The sequence below is a fragment of the Rutilus rutilus genome (assembly GCF_951802725.1).
Source record: "Rutilus rutilus genome assembly, chromosome: 21".
NCBI classification, from domain to species: domain Eukaryota; kingdom Metazoa; phylum Chordata; class Actinopteri; order Cypriniformes; family Leuciscidae; genus Rutilus; species Rutilus rutilus.
Window position 1 is genome coordinate 5,101,229 of NC_140226.1, and position 22,805 is coordinate 5,124,033.

Below are 22,805 nucleotides of genomic sequence, written 5' to 3' on the forward strand. Positions count from 1 at the left end.
GTTAAGTTCCGGCTGAAGGGTGACCTCTGACCCCTGACCCGGCGTATGACGGAGCTCCTCTTCTATTATATAGAAAATTCCTCTGTCATTTTTCTTTTAAACTTCTCGTTTTAGACTTTTCATTTGTGACCGGCGTTTTGTTTTGCTCTGTTTTGTTTGTTTTGCTCTTCCGCGTTTTTCAATTCTCATCTGAGCTTACGCTACGTCTACATCATACGTCCTACATCGGGTCAGAGGTCACACTTCTGACAGTTGCCACAGAACCAGTGATTATAGTTTATGAAGTTTTAAATGTAGATATTTTTCTTACACAAACCCATGGCTTCACTTCAGAAGGCATTTATAAACCCCCTGGAGCGTATGGATTACTTTTATGATGGATGGATGCGCTTTTTGGGATAATGTTTGGGTGAAATATTCCTTTAATAATATATTATTATATGCAATTACAGTTTTTATTTAAATATGCTTTTTAGATTTGAAGTTCACTACAGGTGCACATTCAATACAATTAAGCACTCTTCTTTTTCACAATGGTCTGATAGTGAAATTATGATTGGACGAACAGCGTTCTAACGCTCAGCATGTGCTGTAAACATGATTTTGGTTTGTTTTCACAAACTGAGAGATGAGTCAGAATCAACAGCATGCCACAGATACACAGATAACAGAGTTTAATTTGATCTGAATGTTCCTTTTAAAGGTTACAAGGACACATTTAAATATTATTGAATTGTCTATCAGTGCATCAACTATTTACAAAGTTTGTTTTCAGCCAGGAAAAAAAAAAATCACTAAAACTCTGTTCTCTTACCATAGGCAGCCCCCTGCCTAATGACAGACGACACGTTGTTCTCTCAACGGGCAGCTTGCGCATCAGCCGCGTGGCCCTTCATGACCAGGCCCAGTATGAATGCCAGGCCGTCAGTCCTGTTGGCACTGCCAGAGCAGCTGTTCATCTCAACATCCTACAAGCCGGTGAGACCCTGATCTCAACACAAATTACATCCTGACATTGATTATTTCATCAAGTTGAATTAGAGGTCGGTAGCATTTCCAAAATAAATCACGGCATGAGCAATCAGTATTAATTTTAAAATAGTCAACAGTCAAAACTGCACTGTGATTATGCCCAATTGAATAATCCAGTGAATTAAATACTTTCCAAATGTAGAATATATATTTTTTTGGAACATCAAATCAGAAGATTAGATTATTCAAAACAGCTCCGGCATGAGTGCAAAGACTTCACATTATTAAACGCATGAGTTAAAAACAAAAGACCAGTGTTATTTTAGCATCATTGATATACTATTATAGTTTTTGTTAATATTTTGAATTAGATTTTATTTTTATATTTTGTTTTCATTTTAATTTTAGTTAGTTTTAGTGATTTTGTTGTGTTTTATGTCTAATTTATAATTTTACTATATTTAGTTGTTTTAGTACTTAAACTAAATGAAAATGAGAAATTTTGCTTTAGCGACTACAGTAGCTGAATGTTTTTTTTTATATTTTATTTCAGTGACCTTTTTTTTCCATTTCAAGTAATGAAAATGTTTTAGTTTTACTTTGTTCAAATTTTGTTTTAGTTAGCGATAGTAACCCTGCAAATGAATCAAGAGTCAAATCAATATTATAACATATCTTCAACAGTAAACAAGATAACTTCTTCATGTTTTGCATCATCTTGATGTTTTTGGAGCACAGCCTTGTCATATATTTTCGCATTACTCCATGTTTCTTAGTGCATGGCTAAAAGTGCTGGCCACAGATTTATCTACTTTGGTACAGCACAAACTAACACTGTTAATTCCTGATTCAACCATCCTTTGGAACAAGACTAGACATGGTATTAACAGGAGGGAAAGAGGGTTGGCTCCATAAACTAATTTGTCATTTACCCACAAGCAAAGCCTTCAATTAGAACAACAATACCCCGTAAAGTCTCAATGACAGACGTTAAGACCAGGTCCCTTCATGTAAGTGCCTTAAAACCACCTCTTAAGCTTTATTACAGACTTGTGGAATAGCCAGGAAAGCATGCAGCTTTGAAATTCCCACATGGCAAGGTGTTTTCCATGTAGTAATGGTTGTTAACACACTGCATAACAACCGCCTGTATTTACTTAAAAAGCAAGGCACAGGTTTGGCTCATGGGCGCTTTTATTTAGAACAGGCTTACGGGAAGTATCTGAAGAAATGGGGAGAGTTAAGAGAGAGAGTTGTGAGAAAAACTTCTAGTTAGAACAGCTGCAGAAAGAGTGAGTACAGAATAAATGAATGTTTAGAAGTTCACGAAAGGAATCGGTCACCCATGAGTTATATAATTTGCATATGCCATCGCAAACCTGTATATTGGCCAGAATGTCTAAGCTGCTTTCTTCCATACTATGAAAATGGATTCTGAGTCATACTGTCAAGCTCCAAAAAAAATAAAAATAAATACAACTTTCATAAAAGTAGTCCATTCAACTCATACGCTATACTCCAAGTCTTCTGAGACCATCCTCACTGCTCTCAAATATAATTTGATTATCACAGTTGGTCATGTGAGGAGAACCAAAGATGCCAAACTTGGTAAAGCATGTCAAAAAGTGCCATTTCTAAATGAAAACAAGTGTGAACAAGTTTTAAGAGCTCTTTTGGAGGGGTATATGTTAAGTGAATAACAGCTTAAATTTGTGTCTGTGCTTCACACATTATATCACAGGTAGTGATACTCTGAAATTAACTTTTTACCAAAAGACCAAAGCCGAAATGAAAGTTATAATTTGGCAGAGACCTGAAACCAAATAATTATTAGTGAAGTTTTATTCATGAATCAACTGAAAACAGCATGGACTAAAAGATTTTAAAAAAAGTGAGAAAATCTAATTTGTCAACCTGGCCCTAGCATCCACACAGCTGACATGTTTACCTGTTTTAGCATATCAACATTCTGTGCATGACACTGACTCGTTCAAAACACACAGATGGAGAAGAGCTAATTAAACATTACCGTTTGGTTTTTGATTGCCACACTCCGAAACTGTTTCGGCAATTCATTTTCGCGTGAATATTTTCAGTTTGCATAAACTTCACCAATAATCACAGGACTTTGGAATATAGTATTTCGAGCTTAGTACAAAACACTGACCACTTTTAGTTGTTTGGAAAAGACCAGCTCAGACATTCTGCTTTAAGTCTTATTTTGTGTGTCACGAATGAAAGAAAACAACATGAGGGTGTGTAAATGATGACAAAATGACTGTTCTTTTAGGCAGAGAGAGTCAGCACTGACTTAATAGTTCTTTGCAGTTAGTGGGAAATTACTATAAAACAGCTGTAAAGGGGGTGATTATGCACCATTTTAGCCCGTCATGACTTTGTTAAAGTCTCCTCCGAGGATCACATGACCCAACTCATAGCTTTGGGGGTTAAAATGTTTAGTTAGAGCTCTTTAAACAAACCAATCCACATTGACCTTGAAGACCCACATATGCCTCTTGCCCTTTCATTGACTTTATAATTACAGAACCTTTGCAATCGCCAAGAACTCAGGACCATGTATGACCTGTGCATGATCTTTTCATGTTGTACATCATGTGCATGTGTCATGATAGATGCAGCTGTGTTTCTGGCTGCACGCTGTAATCATTAACATGTGTTTTTTACGTCATCAGTAACGCCTGTTTTCACAAGTGCTCCAAGGGATTTGACTGTGGAGTCTGGATCAGATGTCCAGATTCCGTGCAGCGCTCAGGGTGAGCCCACACCTATCATCACATGGAGCAAGGTTAGATCCATTGGCTGCCACATTCCCCAACAACTGGTCATCCAACCATTTCTGCCACTTTGGTCCCAATGGGACTATTCTGACTTTATAACCAGACTAATTTAAACAATATTTGGTCCTGATCTACAGGATGGAGTCCAGATTACAGAGAGTGGGAAGTTTAATATAAATCCAGATGGCTATCTGGAAGTGCGTGACGTGGGGCTTGCCGATGGGGGCCGATACGAGTGTGTAGCCCGCAACTCAATTGGATATTCATCATCTAACATGGTGCTAACAGTCCAAGGTAAGAACTGAAGGCCATAACCACATATTTAGGATTTGGAGGTGGGTGATCAAACGTAGTTATTTAGTGATTGACCATTGAAGCACACATTTTTGGTCGACTGCCAGTAGGTATAATGTTTTTTGCATTCAAAAATACCTGGATGGAACATAACAAAGTGAGTTCAGGGGTCTTGACTCATTTTTCAAAATTGAAATGAGCAGTTCAGTAATGAAAATCTAGACTGCCGCAAGCTGATAGATCCTTCACATGTAAGGTATGTTCAACTTCGGCTCCGGCTTGTTTTAACCAATCGGCAAGATTTGCCAAATGCAGACGGGGCGGAGTTCAAATGGAGTGTTTTGTGTATTTTATCACAGATGAAGTAGATTAGATGCAATATTTGTCAAATGTACAGATGTTTCAGACATTTTCATGAAGCAATTAGCTGAGCTGAATATGTCAGAATAAGCACGAAAGCGTGCGTCATTCTGAATCCAACCATTCGTGAAACAGCTGTGTCTGGAGTAAGCACTGATGTCATCATCCAGCTCAGTTCAGCTGTCATCCAATAGTGTCATTGCAGTCAAGTCAATAATATTGCAGAATATTAAATGTCCCGAACTATGCAAGCCAAAAGGCGACACTGGCAAGGAACCCAAACTCCATCGGTGACAGAATGGAGGGAAAAAAAAAAAACTTGGGAGAAAACAGGCTCAGTCTGGAGACCGGTTCTCCTCTGGCCAGACGAGCAAACATTGTGTGGTATAATTCCAGGCTGCATTAAAATTCAGATTGTGGATTGAAATCATTCAGATATTTCGTCCAGTTGCTTCTGCTTGAAGATCGGGATACATTACGGCATCATTTGGTGGGAGGGGGTGAGTTGAATCTGGCCATAGAGTCTGTGTAGACTGAGGACTTGTCTGGTTCTCGTGGTCTACGCTGAGGATCTGTGCCGATGGTTGTCTAGTCAACGAGATCTTCATAGGGGTCTGTCTCTGAGCTCGTCTATTGCCATGGACTCTGCTGACACACCTGTATTTTGCTATTGTTCAAATGGTATTCTACACAGCACAAACTTTGCTATATTTGCAGCCAATGAGATTACTTTCTCAACATTTGAAAAGACTGGTTCAGTGTTCGTTGTAAGCTAGTCCTACAGCGTGCTATCAGAGTATGCCTGAGGTCCTCCACCTCCCCAGCTCCACCTGCCTAGATCTGCTACGGGGGTCTTTAAGGCCCCAGTATACTCAAAGTGAAGTTATTTTTTGTTCTTCACTTGGAGGTAAAAGGAAGATCAAAACACCTGAGCAGTGGTGTACTGTTCTGATGGCAAACATCTCGATGATGTCCACACTTCTGCGAGTGGCGTTTAGTATTTAGTGAATATATAATTATGTGCCGCGCACCTTCCTCTCGATAACACAGTAAACACAAACAAAAATGACAGCAGTGAGAAAACAACAGTTAAGCATCTGATCATAGCAATGGATATGTTTCCAAGTCGCGTCATATTTATTTATATCGCTTTAAAACAAGCAGCTTTAGAGTATTAAACATGAATAAATAGTGTCAGCTGCTTTCAATTAGAATTACAACTTCATTTTCTAAAGTATTTTCATGTGTACAGCAGCTCTCCTGTGTGTTCATGTTTTTACTCGCGTCCGACGTTGACGGACTGAACAGAAGAAATTAATCGGAGAAGATTTCCATGTTGAAGAAGGTGGAGCCTCTAAGCCACACCCAGCTAATACCTAATCGCCACGGACCAGTGCTAGTTTGAAGCTGTTTAAAAGCCAGAGCGAACTTTTCGCGAAAGCTGTTTCAAACTGTTACAAATGAACTTCGTTTTGGTTTGATTAGGTTCAAAGTTTAGATTTTGTCACACCAGTTCGTTCTTCGATTTTTTTGCTCAGCAGATCCGAGTACACCAAGACTTCACCATACTGGCAATCCTAAAATTATAACTTTGTCATATATATTAACATGCTAAAAGTATTCTGAGAGTTGTCGTGACTGAATAACTTTTAACCTGACAGATACTGCAGACACAATACAAGAACGTATCCTGTATAGTTTGAATGGATTGCTGTGGACTGTAAATCAGTAATATATTGACTCCTAAAACCACTTGTTCTAATGTTTATTTACTCATCTGTCATATTATATTATGTATTAGACTTTCTTCATTTGGGGTCTTTTCTCAGCAAATATTTGATATGTGATTCATTTGAGTTGATTCATTAATGAATTGGCATATCATGCAATTAATTCAGTTACGTTTTATTCTATTGACCACCAATAAAGCTTCATAAAGCATCTTTAGAAGCTCTATGTCACTGTCAGTTACCATATGCCATAATTATGGAGTTTATGTTCAGTTTTCCTATCCCATGCGCAGATTATAATTTTCACTAAACACCAAGCTTTTAATTACAGTGATGTTTGTGTGATTCTAGTCCCACAGGTGAGCAGGGAGGGTGATCCGTTTGTCTCGACGTCCCTTGAAGAGGCCATTCGGAGCATAAACAGCGCAATAGACTCAACCAGGAGGCAGCTCTTTGACGGGTGAGCACTCGGTGCTGCGGGCAAAACATGCCAAGAAAACAATTCCTACTGCTGTGAGTCACAATGCCGTAACCCATCAGGAATTTTCTGGGACCATTTATGCCTTGGACAAAGGCTGGTCACTGCGGAATGATTCCTAATTTCTCACTGGAAGGGGACCCTGCGCTTCGAGCTTGTTGGTGGGGGAAGGGGGGACGAGGTATTTTGTCTGTCGAGAACATTGCCAGATCACGTTAGAGTTGCGGGCTGGGCTCATTGAGAGTGTTTTTGTTTCATAGCTGGAGAGGATTGCTTTAAAGACTAATGCTTTTTGTATGAAGTCTTGAGAGATAATGTTATTCTAGTAAAGAGAGAATGTCAAAGATTTTTCCTTACTAACCCTGAATGACCTTAAAATTTGAAATGCTAATATTAGTTGACATTTTGACACAGCTTGCCAAGACATTAAAGCATATTCAGTCCAAGACAACTGGTCATGGGTGAAAACCTTGAAAAAGTCTGCCCATGTGTTTGGCACAAATTACCTCAGATATATTGTTGTAACCTGCCGTATTTTTAGTTCACAAGAGATAATATGTGAAGTGAAGCCAACTCTCTGAAGGATAACAATTATATTAATGCTGCAGACTTTGATGTTCTTTAGCCTTTGTTTGAATCATCCCCAACAGCTTTGGAGCCAATTATTACTGCTGACGTTGGCAAAGCGCTTATTCTTTGTTTGAGCTGGTTCTCTCAAATAACCCCAATAAACAATGAATTAGAGTTGACAGTTTAATAGTTATTGTGGCATATATAAACAAGATTTTAAGATGCCACTTGTTAGAACATGGTTGCAGTCATATGTTTTGCTCAATTAACTTTAGTTTAATGTGTTATGGAAATTTACTGAGCATTATCTTATTTATTTATTTTACTATTAGGGCTGTGAAAACTACTTAAAGGTAGGCAGAATCAATGACTTCACTTTAGGGAAAAAAGTGGATGATCCAAGTTGTCCAAAGTATGGAAGCACTTTGTATTAAACGCTTGAAAGGAGGTCATGTGCATATGTGGCCATGTCAAGTGCTTTGGCAGATTGATTATGCTGGTCAATGGTGTTCAGATGTGCTTTTCACTAGGACATAATTTACAAATTTGTTGTAATAGTCTGTCACCATTCTAACATAATGTGTGTTCCTGCAGAACATCCGACCTCTAACTAAATAAGTTTATGCTTTTTATTTATCATTTTTTGTGAATTTAAGCAAGACACTATTATGTGACCCTGGATCACAAAACCAGTCACAAGTCGCACGGGTATATTTGTGGCAATAGCCAACAATACATTGTGGGTCAAAATGATCTATTTTTCTTTTATGCCAAAAATCATTAGGATATTAAGTAAAGATCATGTTCCATGAAGATATTTTGTAAATTTCCTACCGTAACTATATAATTTTTGTGAGTGAATGCAGCACAATCGCGAACATAAATGGACAACTTTAAAGGCGATTTTCTCAATGTTTCGATTTTTTTGCACCCTCAGATTCCAGATTTTCAAATAGTTGTATCTCGACCAAATATCCTAACAAACCATACATCAATAGAAAGCTTATTTATTCAGCTTTCAGATCTCAATTTCATAACTTGACCCATGTGACTGGTTTTGTGGTCCAGGGTCACATATGCAGAAACATTGTTTTTTCATGGTCATTTTTTAAAGGCTTTTCATAACGTAATGTTTCAGACTAGTGGAAATAAAACATCCCAAATACACTTAAGTGTGTATTTTATTGCACTATATCTATTTGCCTCTGTAGATTTCAGATAGAATAAATACATATCTTTAATGGCCGTTTTCTCAAAATTAGGTTTTTATTGAGGGGTTTGTTTATAAATCATTTATATGATTTTATACAACATTTTATTCCTAAAAACAGTATTTTCTGATTTCTGAACTGGTAAAAAGAGATTTCCAAAATCCCCTCTGTAAAAACCTACTACTTAACTAAGGCAACAAAATGGAGGAAGAATTTTATTCAGAAATTCTGATTTCTGATCTGGAAATGTAAGCAAATTAGTACATATTTAATTACATAATGTATCATTTGCATATTTAAACATAACATTTCAGAAAACTTGTAATGCAAAAATGTTTGCAATTCTTTATGTAATCAATCAGCTGGGGAAGTATGATGAAATGTCTTGATCTATTAAAATGTCTTGCCTACGGTTTGAAAACTGTTTTTTTTTTTTTAAATCAGAGAATGATTTTGAATCGATTGATTAATAAGAAATTATGAGATTGATCTACCTACTAATCTGTCCGTCAGACATAATACATGTCTATAGTTTGCGAATTTGTATTCTCTTCCAGAGTGAGTCTGAATGGCTTTTGTGAATGTGGAAGTTAATGTGTTCTCCACCATCATCAGATCTCCCCGTACCCCTGCCGAGCTCTTGGCTCTGTTTCGTTACCCTCGGGACCCCTACACAGTGGAGCAGGCCAGAGCTGGAGAGATTTTTGAGCAGACCCTACTTCTTATCCAGAGGCATGTCAACCAGGGCCTCATGGTGGACACGAATGGAACAGGTATCTCACACCACCATCCTGCTCTTCAAATTTGATATATTTCTTGTTTGTTTGTTTTTTTATTAAAATATCCGACTAATATATGGCAAAAGAAATGTCTGCTTTACTAAACGGTCAGCAGACACTGTGGCGCTTCGTGCTGCAGAAGACACGACTCACTGTTTTTTCTGGTTATGACAACAGCACAGCTTTCATTGCCACACTATGGCAAAATGGCCCCACATGTTTGGACAAGCCTTGTCCCAATCTGAGCATTTACCCTCCGGACACATTCACTGACGCAAATACCATGAAGGGGTCAACACAACTCTATCCAGGCACAATTACTTGCATCTATCGCTGACTACCCTTGGGTAAAAGAAGTGCACTTTAGCATACTTTTAAAAAAAAGAGTACTTATTATGGAAGTAATATACTTTAAAAGAACAGATCAAGTGTGAACTGAAAATAATGTTTTCAGACTCTTAATTACATTTTATTTGAAATTAAATGAAAATGTTTTATAGTTTAAATTCACGTTAAATGCAATTAGTTCACTTAAAAAAAAAAAAGACGTGTGTTAAGAAACAGTCATGAAAGTGTACTCTTCACACTTGTGTCTTTAATTTTATTAATAAATTATCTGCAAGTACAGTTTTTTAAAAATATACTTTAATTATTACTTTATTATATAACTAATAATTATGATTTGAAGTACACTATATGTGCACATTCAATTCAATTAGGTGCACTTCTTTTTCACAAGGGTAGTCTACCGTAGAAAAACTTTTAACTATCATCATAGCGTCTCATCCGATTTGCAGTTTATTCTTGCCAATAATCATCCACTTAGACAGCAACAGACAGTTATATTTTTATCTACCGTTTAGGGGCAGGTTTATCTAAAATGGTTGTAAGTACAATAATATATAAATATAATTCCTTAATATAATTAATGGAAAACAAAAATTGCAGAAATGAGTGCAGACTTTTGTCATGTGTTAAAACTTCTTAAAAAATAAGGATTAAGATGTTGACGCTAAAATGTGATCATTATTTAAGGAAGATATGTTATCACTTAATGCTTACACCATGTGTGATTTTTAGAGTCATTAAATGTATATTAAAGAGTAGAGTTTCTAAGAACTAAAAAGATTACAGTAAATAAATAAATTAGACTAAAATAAAAATATATTAGTTAGTTATTAATATTACATTTATTAAATTAGATTAAAATAAATAAATAATTTTGATTAATATAAATAAATAAAATGTTGGTTAAAATCTAATAAAACAGATACATTTAACAGTACATTACTATAGTGAATAGAAAACAATATACTAATGTAACTTAATAGAAACTAATTTTAGATTTATAATATAATTTCTTCAGTGTATAAATTGGGTATTTCTAAAAGATAGATACCTTTTAAAATTTGAGGATGATTATATTTGGGGCTCCGTGGCTTGGTTTTGGTTCCATGGTTCCCTGAGAAGGGGAACAAGACACTGCGTCCTCTAGAGGAATGCCTCCGTCATGACCGGTGTCTGAAGCACGAGTTTAAACACGACAATGAACTTGAAATTGGCCAGCGACAGCCTATGAGAAAGACTTAGAAAGTCCAGGTAACTAAAACTTAGAATATTCAAAAAGGTTATAAAAGCATTGTAAAATGAATCCATATGTGGTTTAATCAAAGTCTTGTGAAGTATATGGCAGAATTTTGGGTGAACTATTCCTTTAATGCCTTTCATTACAACTGCATTTATGTCTCTTTACAAAATAATAGGAGCGCAACACTAAATAATGATGTCTTCTTTTTTTTTTTGGTAAGATACTTTTTTAAAATGTGGTCAACATTTTACAAGATGCCCACTCTTTCCTAACTATTTTACAGCCTACCGCTACAATGACTTGGTGTCTCCGCGTTTCCTGGATATGATAGCTAACCTGTCTGGCTGCACGGCCCATCGACGCATCAACAATTGCTCGGACATCTGCTTCCACCAGAAGTATCGCACTCACGATGGCACTTGTAACAACCTGCAGCACCCCATGTGGGGCGCCTCACTCACTGCCTTTGAACGCTTGCTAAAGTCCGTCTATGACAATGGCTTCAATCTCCCACGTGGCACCACTGAAAGATGGCACAACGGCTTCCCTCTGCCACTTCCACGTCTTGTCTCCACCACCATGATCGGCTCAGAGACCATAACCCCAGACGATCGCTACACACACATGCTTATGCAGTGGGGCCAGTTCCTGGACCACGACCTGGACTCAACCGTCGTATCCCTCAGCCAGTCGCGTTTCTCCGATGGACAGTTGTGTACCTCGGTGTGCACCAACGACCCACCTTGCTTTCCCATCATGTTTCCACCCAACGACCCACGGCAGCGGCGCAATGGAGCACGGTGCATGTTCTTTGTGCGCTCCAGTCCCGTTTGCGGCAGCGGAATGACCTCTCTGCTTATGAACTCTGTGTATCCCCGTGAGCAAATGAACCAGCTCACATCCTACATTGATGCTTCCAATGTTTACGGCAGCTCGCATCACGAAGCCGAAGAGATTCGGGACTTGGCCAGCCATCGGGGCATGTTGCGCCAGGGTATCGTGCAACGCACTGGCAAGCCGCTGCTCCCCTTTGCAACTGGGCCACCAACAGAGTGCATGCGGGATGAAAACGAGAGTCCCATTCCTTGCTTTCTAGCTGGTGACCATCGTGCCAATGAGCAGCTTGGGTTGACGGCTATGCACACGGTTTGGTTCCGTGAGCATAACCGAATAGCCAGTGAGTTGCTTCGTCTCAACCCCCATTGGGATGGTGACACCATTTACCATGAGGCACGAAAGATAGTCGGAGCCCAGATGCAGCATATAACCTACAGCCATTGGCTGCCTAAAATACTGGGTGAGGCTGGGATAAGGCTAATGGGTGACTATAATGGCTATAATCCCAATATCAACGCTGGCATCCTCAACGCTTTTGCCACTGCTGCCTTCCGCTTTGGTCATACGCTAATTAACCCCATTTTATACCGGCTCAATGAAACCTTCCAGCCCATTCAGCAAGGACACATCTCACTTCATAAGGCTTTTTTCTCACCCTTCCGTATTGTGAATGAAGGAGGCATTGATCCTTTGCTCCGTGGTTTGTTTGGAGTGGCAGGAAAAATGCGAGTGTCCACTCAACTGCTTAACACAGAACTTACCGAACGCCTTTTCTCAATGGCGCATGCGGTGGCACTTGACCTTGCAGCCATGAATATCCAAAGGGGCCGTGACCACGGCATACCCTCATATAATGACTACCGGGTGTACTGCAACCTCACCTCCGCACAGACTTTTGACGATCTGAGGAATGAGATTCAGAACCCCAGTGTGCGAGAGAAGCTTCAAAGGTTAGCCACATCCATTGTTATTGAGAGACACATTTAACATTTTCTTGGTGTAACGGTCTGTTCTGCTCCCAGGCTCTATGGTACACCTCTAAATATCGACCTGTTTCCTGCACTGATGGCTGAAGAGCTGGTGCCTGGCAGCAGACTGGGACCAACCCTTATGTGTTTACTGGCAACCCAGTTTAAGCGCCTGAGAGATGGTGACCGGTAAGACTTTTTAAATGCAGTTTTAATTGAAGTTCCTTTTCGTCTTTTACGAATTCACATTATTTACATTGCACAAACTGATTGGTCTCCTCTGATCCTGCAGCCAATGAGATTTCTTGCTCAACATTTATTGATTAAGTGTTCGCTGTAAGCTGGTCCTACACCACGTTATCAGAGTTCCTTTGAAATCCTCCACCTCCCCATTTCCACCTGTCTAGATCTGATACGGGATTTATGTATGCATATGCAGGCAGCATCAACATATCTTACATTCTCATAGCAGTGTGTCTGTTTATCTATTGGCAGTTGCAAGTCCATACTTGCTACTGCCAACTAGTGTTGTCATGTTTGAAATTACTTTCTTTCTTCCGATGAACATAAACAGAGGTTTTTGGAAAATGAATCCATCTCTGTAAGTCCATATAATGCAAGTGGATGGGTACCTCAAAGCTGACACTTCAATAACCATGCAAAACTAATATGACGGTAATCCACATGCCCCCAGATGATGAATCAATGTCTTCTGAAACTAAATGATAGGATGTGTGTGAGGAAAATACTAATAGTTAAACTTTTTTAAACGCTTCCAGCTACCTGTGTCAGTAGTTTCGTTTACTCACGAACCTGTTGCATTATATGGACTTGCTTCTTATAACCTTTATTTGTGATCTACACAAGAAAGAAAGTCAAATATAAGTCACTTTCTCAAAAGATTAATTTATATGATTGTAGGTTTTGGTATGAGAACCCTGGCTCCTTTAGTCCAGCGCAGTTGACCCAGTTGAAGCAGGCATCGCTTGCCCGGGTGCTGTGTGATAATAGCGACAACATCACCCGCGTCCAGTCAGATGTCTTTAAAGTGGCTGACTTCCCTCACGGTTATGGAAGCTGTGACGATTTGCCTAAGATTGACCTACGTATGTGGCAGGACTGCTGTGAAGGTACGAGACTTGGATTGTATTTCCCCCAAAATATAAAATCAGTTTGCCATGACATGATATTTGAGATTTAGCATCAGTTCATTTATTGGCCTCACATTAGTGTCAGGGTTATATTTAGTTCCATTGTGTTTTTGTTCATGAATCTGTTTCTTGTATATTTTTTCAGCTTAGCTTTCATCGTTTCCTAGTTAGTGTCTGTAGTTACTGATTATTGTCACCTGTGTCTTGTTTAGTTTCCTTGTTAACTCGTGTGTATTTGTACTCTTGGTTCTGTTCAGTTCAGTTCTGTTCACTCCTGGTTCTGTATGTCATTACCACCGCTATAATGGTGACAATCAGTCACCACATTTTCAGCAGCCATTGCTCCAGTCTTCAGTGTCAATATGCTGACTTGATTCTCTATTATTATCAATTATTATATGGTTCTTGTTATCAGTGCTTACATTTGTTTTTACTGCTTAATATTTTGAGAAAGAAAAAATATCAGGTTTCTTTGATTGAATAGAAAGCTCAAAAGAACAGAATTTATTTTAAATGATCTCTGAATGATCATGTGACACTGAAGACTGGAGGAATGATGCATCTTGTATCACAGGAATAAATTACATTTTAAAATATATTCAAATAGAAAAAAGTTATTTTTAAATTTCACAATATTACTGCTTTAATTGTATCTTTCATCAAGGTGAGCATAAGAGACTTCTTTCAAAAACATTAAAAAAAAAATCTTAATTGTTCCTAACTTTAGTGTGCATTTATTTATTTATGTTTGTTTATTTATTTATCTCAAATCTATGACAAAAAAACTTTATATGAATTTTGACTCCCAATTGCTATACATTACTAAGTTGAATTCTCTTGAATAGACCATCTTGAAGATTGAGTACTGTATAAACATTAAAGGCTAGTAATGTATAATGCTTTGGATTTCGGAGGGGATACAGTAGAAATGTTTCCCGATCAGCATCTTTTGTTTACTTTTCTATTTGTAATCAGATGGAAGGGTTTAGCAGAATTAAATGTTTATGGGAACTTCTTGATTCTAATCTCACAGCCATATCCTCTGCCTTGACACGCTGCTAACTACAGGCCCCATCAATGTAGCCATTTATCTTACATTGGTCCTATGGAATTGCACTACAATGCTCTGTTCTGACCATCCCCACTGTTTATGTTTAGTTTTTTACTTTTAGTTTTGTTTGTTTTACTGTGCATGTTATTCATTTTAATGTACAGCAGAATCTGATGTGGTAAACAGTGAGTTGATTCTTAGATTCAAAGGAAAGGTAAAATGAGTTCAGGGTTTTCAGGTCCAGCTAATTTTTAGCTGAAAGTCTTAAGCTCAAAGTTGGTATAGTATCCTTAGGAAACTGTGGTAGTAACAAACTCTTTCTGCCATATTTCTAATAACTGTTGATTACAAATAATTATATTGTATTATAATGTAGTATATTATAAAACTCTAGTAAACATAACATTTTAATATATTACATTAATTCATACTGTTTTGGTAATGAGTTTCAGAAGGTCGAAATCCCTTTATCGAGAAGGAGGATCTTATCAATATTAATTTGTCGTGTTGTGTGACAATTGCTCAAGATTTTCTCACAATTTCCATAAATTGTGGCGGAAGTTGCGGTGCGGCAAATGCGGACATGATCGTGCAAAGACATGCCCAATCTCTCTCCAATTTGTTCAAACAAATGGTGCACTACTTTATTTTATTTGAGAATTCTATCTAATGTCCGGCATATAAAAGAATTAACAAATTATTATCCATCGTCAAATTATTACTTGTTTAACATTGTATGCTACAATATGCAACACACTGATAAAGCATTCATAAAATCAGCATTAATGTAGAACTGTCTATTGGTGGCTATTGTCTACAGGTCTTTTGTGTAGTGTCCCATGTGGCCTGTGTTTGCAGCACTTCATATGTATCACTAAATGACCTCTAGTCCTTTTAGGCTTGTACTGTTTGATATTTGAATCCCTGTAATGTTCGTACTGCTGTTTTTCCTGCATCAAATAAAAGGCTGAATATCTTGCACCTGCAGACTGTCGCACTAAAGGTCAGTTCAATGCCTTGTCATACCACTTCAGAAGCCGCAGGTCAGCGGAGCACAGCTATGCAGAGGAGAAGAAACCTGCCAGCAACATCACTGACAACAGCAGGTACAACTCACATTCTCCATTTACAGTCAGCCTGTCATTTAATGAAGTTAATGATAATAGTAATAATGATAACACTTTACAATAAGGTTTACATTTGTTACGTTGGTTAACATGAACTAATAATACAAAATTCTGCTAAAGCATTTATTAATCTTAAGTAATGTTAATTTCAACAATTTCTAACACATTATAAAAATCAAAAGTTGTTGATATTATGTAATGGGCCTGAGTTAACATGAACTAACAATGAACAGTTGTGTTTTTATTAACTAACAAAGATAATAATAAATACTGTAGCAAATGTATTGCACATGGTTGATATTAATTAATGCATTGACTACATTTAAGGCCGTGTGTCCACCAAAGCATTTTTTTCCCGAGGCTAGCTAATTGTACTAATTGTTTTCAATGGGAGCGAAGCGTGACGAGGCGCTGAGCGTCTATTTCATCTTACCACAGTGACCAACCGCCACATAATGCTTGTACAACGGCAACAGACAACAACAACAAATACTTTACATTGTATTGACATTTTTATATTCAGAAACAAACTATCTGAGACATCAGATACCAGTAACACTTCCGCGGATATTCAGTTTCATAGCACATATAGCGTCTCAACTGAAAAAGTAATAATAATGCTCCGCCGCCAAAGCGCTCTCAAGGCGTTTTCAACTGGGTGAAAACTTTGGTGGACACACGGCCTAAGTAGTGTAACCATATTGTAATCAATAATTAATCCATAACTGTAATTAGTCAAAGAACATGGATGCATTAGTTTACAACATTTCGGATTATTTATTTATTTTACTTTTAATGAATTTTGTTTTTCAGCACTTTGGAAGATGCTCAAACTGCAGTAAACGTAACCGTATCACCAAAGTCAAGCACTGAACCCTCCATTAAGGATTTCCAAGACTTTGTTGCTGACATGCAGAAAACTATCACAAGTTTACGAAAACAGGTTAGGACACATGATTCACTTGGTACATTGCAATGCCGAGCTGCAATGCATATTTATCTATTTATTTAAACCTTCTGAAAACCTAGTCGCATGTATTTGTGAATGAATTGGTAATCTGCATATACAAGGATGATTAAGATCTGCTCAGACACATGCGTTTGGCGGTGATGGTGAGATGCTGAAAATGTCCGTTTTACTGTCCAGTACAACAGGCCAAGAATCAAACTTTCCAGACGCTCTGATTTGAATCAAAAACACATAGCAATCTACAGTGATATTACAAATAATATCTGCCTTGTTTCTTATGTCCACTTCACGCCATATGTTTAAAGTCTTATCAAATATCAAATAAAGCGATCCTCTGTGAACTAAGTAGAACTTAACTATTAACTAATTCATTATTCTACAGTTCCTGGATCAACATCTTTTGTGGCTGTCAAACATAGTCCAAACACAATCCTCAACATCAACCCTGCCCTAAAATCTTAATAAGGTTGTTTGAGGACCAACAATAGATGTTGATTCAGAAATACTTTTTGCTTGGCAAAATAACAGATTATACACTATATCCCCTACCTGCTCACAATTGTGACCCGTCACGGAAACCAGGGACACAAGTCGGCAGCACAACTTTCGAGCAAAATGAGAAAGAAGCGGTTTTTTTTTTTCAAAATTTGTGATTTTCGTTTTTTTGCAGAATCTGTTAGTTGAGATCACGAAGAAGCCTCTCCATGTTTGAGATAGCAGTATTGGTATATTTAAAAGCGTACATTTTGATGTTGAAATCGGCTTGTTTTTCGGAGATTCTAGCACGCAGTAGGGGCGTGTCATTGTCGGTGTGTATTTCCATACTGAATAAGCCGGCGTGGCTACTTATTATGCAGCGCTCTGGCCGGCTGTATCTGATTTCAAAATTCAATGAAGATGGACGCCAATAACATAATGATGTCCAGCAATCGATTTAAATAGTAGCTTACATGGGGTTTAATTTGTCGTTTGTTCGTTAATGAGATGTAGCCTAATACAGATCTAATGTAGATCCGACTATATAATTAATGTGTGTATGAATGGTACAGTGGTAGAGCTTTCGCCAGCCGTGTCAGAGGTTGAGAGTTCGAATCCGCCCTTGTATAGTTTTTTTTTCTCTCATCAAAACGATTATGTTCATCAGTGGTTGTATATCAAGCAGGGACACGCAAACGTTTGAATTATTTTGTTATTTCAACAGAACGAATAGAGCGTATCCGCAAAGCAACGGATAGAAGCGCGCGTCGAGTGAAGACAATGCAGTGTGTGCGCGAGCCACACGAGTAAACACTGTATCTGCGCCACTGATCGCAGCGGCAACGAGCACTTTGATCACTTGATTAAAAAAAAAAAAACACTAGTATCTTATTTAAAAAACGAATGAAATGAATGCTCTGCCAGTTAACTGGAGATGTTTTATTTAGAGAATTTGTAGAATTGGTACATTCAGGGGGGAGGGGGAGACGGGGGAGCTTTACAGGGGGGTATGACTTATCTAAATGAGATGTAAATGAGCCTCTATTGTCACTCCCAGCAGGAGAGAGAGGTGAGAACTTGCCAATCTTTAGAAGCAGATTTCTACCATTTCAGTTTTTTTGAGTGCCTACCTTCAAATGGCCACAACTTCTCCAAATATTATCAGATTTCCATGTTACACATCGTTGGAAAGCTTGAATACTACACTTTCAGAATATGTGAATAACTCAAAATGCCCCAGAACCGACTTGTGTCCCTACTTTCCGTGACTGGTCACAATTAATAACTGATTATATGACCTTCACCTTCAATCACTGTAACCAGAGAGCTCCAGTTGATTGCCATTCTTTTTTTCTTTTTCTTTTTGATATACAAAATCATGATATGTATTGGTTCAACTTTTTGAATCACTAATCATATTACAGTGAGTTCTGATGAATTACACAGTGACCGCTATGAGTTACTTTGTTTTTAAAATGTGATTCTCACACAGAAAATAAGACACTGAGGTAAGTGTCACATTAAAGCTCTCTGAAGGAACAACTTGGCCCTGTACTAAATGCCTCATTCAAAGATCAGATAACCACATATTTGTATAGCCCACTTAAACAGAGCTGTGAAGGAATGCACGTCACAAAAGAGTAGATATCAAACTAACACACAGAAATACCCTGCAATTCTCTCAAATATAGATTCAGCAATGGTATTTGAATTGTTATAGTTCATACTATTTCGTTTTGTGTCTCTCCACTGTCACGGTTTATAAAGCAATAGTTTGTCCCAAAAGTGAACATTATATACTCACCTTCATGTAGTTAGGGTTAGTTGCTTTGCTTTGGATAAAAGTGTCTGTTAACTGCATAAATGTAAATATAAAATCTTGATAGGAAGGTTTTTGCTTTCTTCCGTGGAACACAAAGACTGTAGTTTCCACACAACTACAGTGAATGGAGTAGGACAGCTTTTCAAGATTACACTGAAGCTTTTAAGCTTCATTAAAATTGTACATACACCTCATACATAAAGTCTTCTAAAGCCATATGACGTTTGTGTGTAGAACAGTCAGAAATATTAGAGTTATTTAGTATTTTCTAGTGGTGAACTGTATCAAATTATATAATCAATAAGTCATGGCAACATGCTTTTCATCAAAATATTTTATCAAAATAATTTAACCAATTTTTTTTTTTTAAGATTCAGCTAAACAAGAGTTTTTAAAAAATTTGGTTGAAATTACTTATAGCCAATTTGAATTTTACATAAAAATGTAATGCAGCAACTGAGCTTTTGTTGATTTAGGAAAGGAAGGGTGTAGAGAGACTTTATCAAAACCATTTCAGAAACTGTGAGAAAAGAGGTGATGCTGCAATGTATATTATGATTTTTTTTTTTTTGTGATCATTTTTCTCTCTGTTGAAACTGACAGATAAAAAGACTTGAAGGTCGTCTGAGCAGGACAGACTGTGCAGATGAGGACGGGAGAGAGCGAGTAGATGGAGAGAGTTGGAAGAAGAACCCCTGCACCATATGTCAGTGTAAAGTAAGTTAATCAGTGCACTGAAACTCTCTGTCACTCTGACACCAGTTTTCCCCAAATACTGTAAATCTTAAACTGTGGTGACAGTAGACTGTGCTGCATACATCGGCACGTAAATGCGGCAGAGTGGAAATGAATGCACAGAAATTTAGTTTTGCACTGCGTACCAATGTTCAGGTATTATGTACTATGACGTGAATTTGCAAAGCAAAAACATTTATCTATATAGTATAGTAGTAAAAAATAATTTCTCTGATGTAACGCAATTCCTCTTTATCGAAAACTTCACATGAAATGCGCTGTGGGAAACATCTTGGTTACTATTGTAACATCTGTTCCCTGATGGAGGGAACGAGACTGTCAATTTACTGACATTAGGGGTCGCATTTGGAAGCCCCAGATACCTCTGATACTTTCAGAGAAGACCAATGAGAATTGGCGATTTTCCCGGCCATTTCAGCAGATAGTTCAGCGTTATGGCAGGAGGTCCTACCTGAAAACCAGGAACTAGCTTCTGAGAAAGAAGGTCTTTCCTAAGGGGAATTCATCCGGGAAGGGGCTGTCGCAAGAAGCTTGAGTTCTGAGTAGCAAGTCCAGGTGGGCCAGTTTGGCACAACCAGCAAGACCTGTTCTTTGTCCACCCTGACTGTGCACAATGTCTGTTCAACCAGGCTCACTGGGAGAAACGCAAATTTGCGTAGGCCCCGGAGCCAGCTGTGTGCCAGTGCGTCCGTGCCGAAAGGGGCCCCAGTCAGGGAATTATTTTTTTTTAATCTTTCACAGGTTTACCTGTGCTTTGTCAAATCACCTCCAAATCAGTCTCCACTCTCTTTGAAGCATCACTCGTCATGAAAGCACGTTCAAGTTCAAATGGGAGATGAGTGGCCCGCAGTGACCTCAGTCGCTGCTGACTCTAAAGGCGGAGATGGCGGAGGAGTTGCAACATGCAATGTGAATGTCTTCTAGACCAACACATGCGATCAACGGCCGAAACCTCTGCAGGGCCAGCAGTACCTCTAGCAACTTGAGGCAGTTAATTAGTGTGCATGCAGCCTTGAGATCTCCCGCTCTAGTGTATATAAAGTGCAATTTGAAATGAAAACAGCATTGGAAAATGTATCCAGTTCCTGCTAATTAATTTATGCATGCATGCAGCAGTTTCTAATAAAGTTACATACAAATTGTGGTTTTAGCTCAATTGTTCCGGTCTGTCTCTGTCAGGGGGCCCAAGTGACGTGTTTCGTGGAAAAGTGTCCACCGGCAGCATGTCTGAATCCCGTGACACCCAAAGGCTCATGCTGCCCCGTGTGCATCAACCAGCCTTCACAACCGCAGGATACAGAGCATCACGTGTAACCTCAGGACACTTAACCCATGTGACCTTGTGCTCATGCCTCCATTTGGTCTATAGTTGTGTTTCAGGGTTTTTTTGTTGTTTGTCATGTATTGGTTTTTTTGTTTGCATATCCTCCGACACCCACTACAAAGAACCAAAAATACACTGCCTTAAAAAGTATTTGAACAGATGAATGTGGGACCCTGTTTTTCTCCTCAGGCCTGTTAACCGGGAGACGACTACCCAAGGTGTTCATTTACAAGACCAGAGATGGGCGACTGCGGTCCGGGAGGAATGTTCACCCGCAGAGTTCAGCTTCATCCCTAATCAAACATGCCTGAAAAAGCCACAGTCTTCAGGATTACTTGAAAATTACAGGCAGGTGCACAAAAAAAAAAAAAAAAAAAATTCGACCTAAATGTAAGATTTATGTATTTATATTGCATATAAAAATTCCATCCATTTGGATTACAGAGTTGTAAGATAAAGTATTAAACCTAATGTGATGCATATAAATATGATTATTTAAATAAAATCGAATTAATGCAAATAGTTAATAATGAACTTTGCCATGATTTTTTTTTTAATGCAGAATGTACGACTGACAAATATGCATCACATTACGTTTGAGTTTATGTTAAAACTGTGTAATCTAAATGGATGTAAATTTTATATGCAATCCTAAATTTAAACCTAAATATATTTTGAGTGTGTGTTTAATTGGGGATGGAGCTGAACTCTGCAGGACAACGTCTTTCCAGGACCCGAGTTTCCCTTTTCTGTTTGTTTTATGGAAGAAGCATTCTCAGGCTGGAGATGCTGCAGAACTGGTGCTATCATTTAAGTGATTTACCCGAGTCTTACGAGTGTTGTTTTATGCATTTAATTGTTTTGCAATATGTAATGCATCATACAATATATACACTCATTATGTGCTTTTTAAAACCACCATTTGAGCGAAAACTTGCATTTTGTAGTTAAGCTTAAAAAAAATTAAACGTTACTTGTGCTTTTACTTTGTTTATGTTGCATAGTATGATATTCTGGACCTATGTAGAACATCAGTTCCCATTTTGTATCTTCCTCTCATATGGAGAAAAATGTGAATACCTTGAAAACAATCTCTGCAATGGGGAAAAAAACTCTACTGATCACCAAATGTTTGTTTCCCTTGGCAACTGCGGGTTTTCTGAGACCTGGACTTTGGGCTTTATCTTGACAGAAAGCTGTTATTGATGTTTTTGGTTTGGGAACGACTGAGGTGAAGAGTTTGGGAAGCGCAGCACTGAGCTGAAGTCAGGCTCTTATCTAAAGTGTTACTCGACTTTTCTATAACACTCCATTCTACCAGCACAGTATTTATATCCTTGTCATGAATGAAGGTCCAGATGTTTCCTTTCTTCAAACAGTGTTTAGAGATGTAAACAGTTCTGCCTCGTCGCAATACACGGCCTAATGGTTAGAGACTCAGACTTGTAACCCAAAGGTAGTGGGTTCGATTCTCAATACCGGCAGAGCCGCAGTGAATGGCGTGTCCACGGTTTGCAGTGTGTTCACTACTCACTCCTCCTA

General features: G+C 38.2%; 1 protein-coding gene across 1 annotated transcript in view; it reads left to right on the plus strand.

Annotated features, from left to right (window-relative positions):
- pxdn (peroxidasin) overlaps nt 1–22,247 on the plus strand; it is an 81,622-nt gene extending 59,375 nt beyond the window's left edge. Inside the window, exons 12-23 of the mRNA XM_084392920.1 lie at nt 820–978; nt 3,666–3,778; nt 3,908–4,064; nt 6,506–6,614; nt 9,029–9,186; nt 11,064–12,567; nt 12,640–12,774; nt 13,507–13,715; nt 15,776–15,893; nt 16,728–16,857; nt 19,787–19,900; nt 21,119–22,247. Coding sequence (XP_084249046.1) covers nt 820–978; nt 3,666–3,778; nt 3,908–4,064; nt 6,506–6,614; nt 9,029–9,186; nt 11,064–12,567; nt 12,640–12,774; nt 13,507–13,715; nt 15,776–15,893; nt 16,728–16,857; nt 19,787–19,900; nt 21,119–21,253 — 3,041 coding nt within the window. The 3' untranslated portion in view covers nt 21,254–22,247. The remainder of the gene's footprint in view (nt 1–819; nt 979–3,665; nt 3,779–3,907; nt 4,065–6,505; nt 6,615–9,028; nt 9,187–11,063; nt 12,568–12,639; nt 12,775–13,506; nt 13,716–15,775; nt 15,894–16,727; nt 16,858–19,786; nt 19,901–21,118) is intronic.
- The last annotated feature ends 558 nt before the right edge of the window (nt 22,248–22,805 follow it).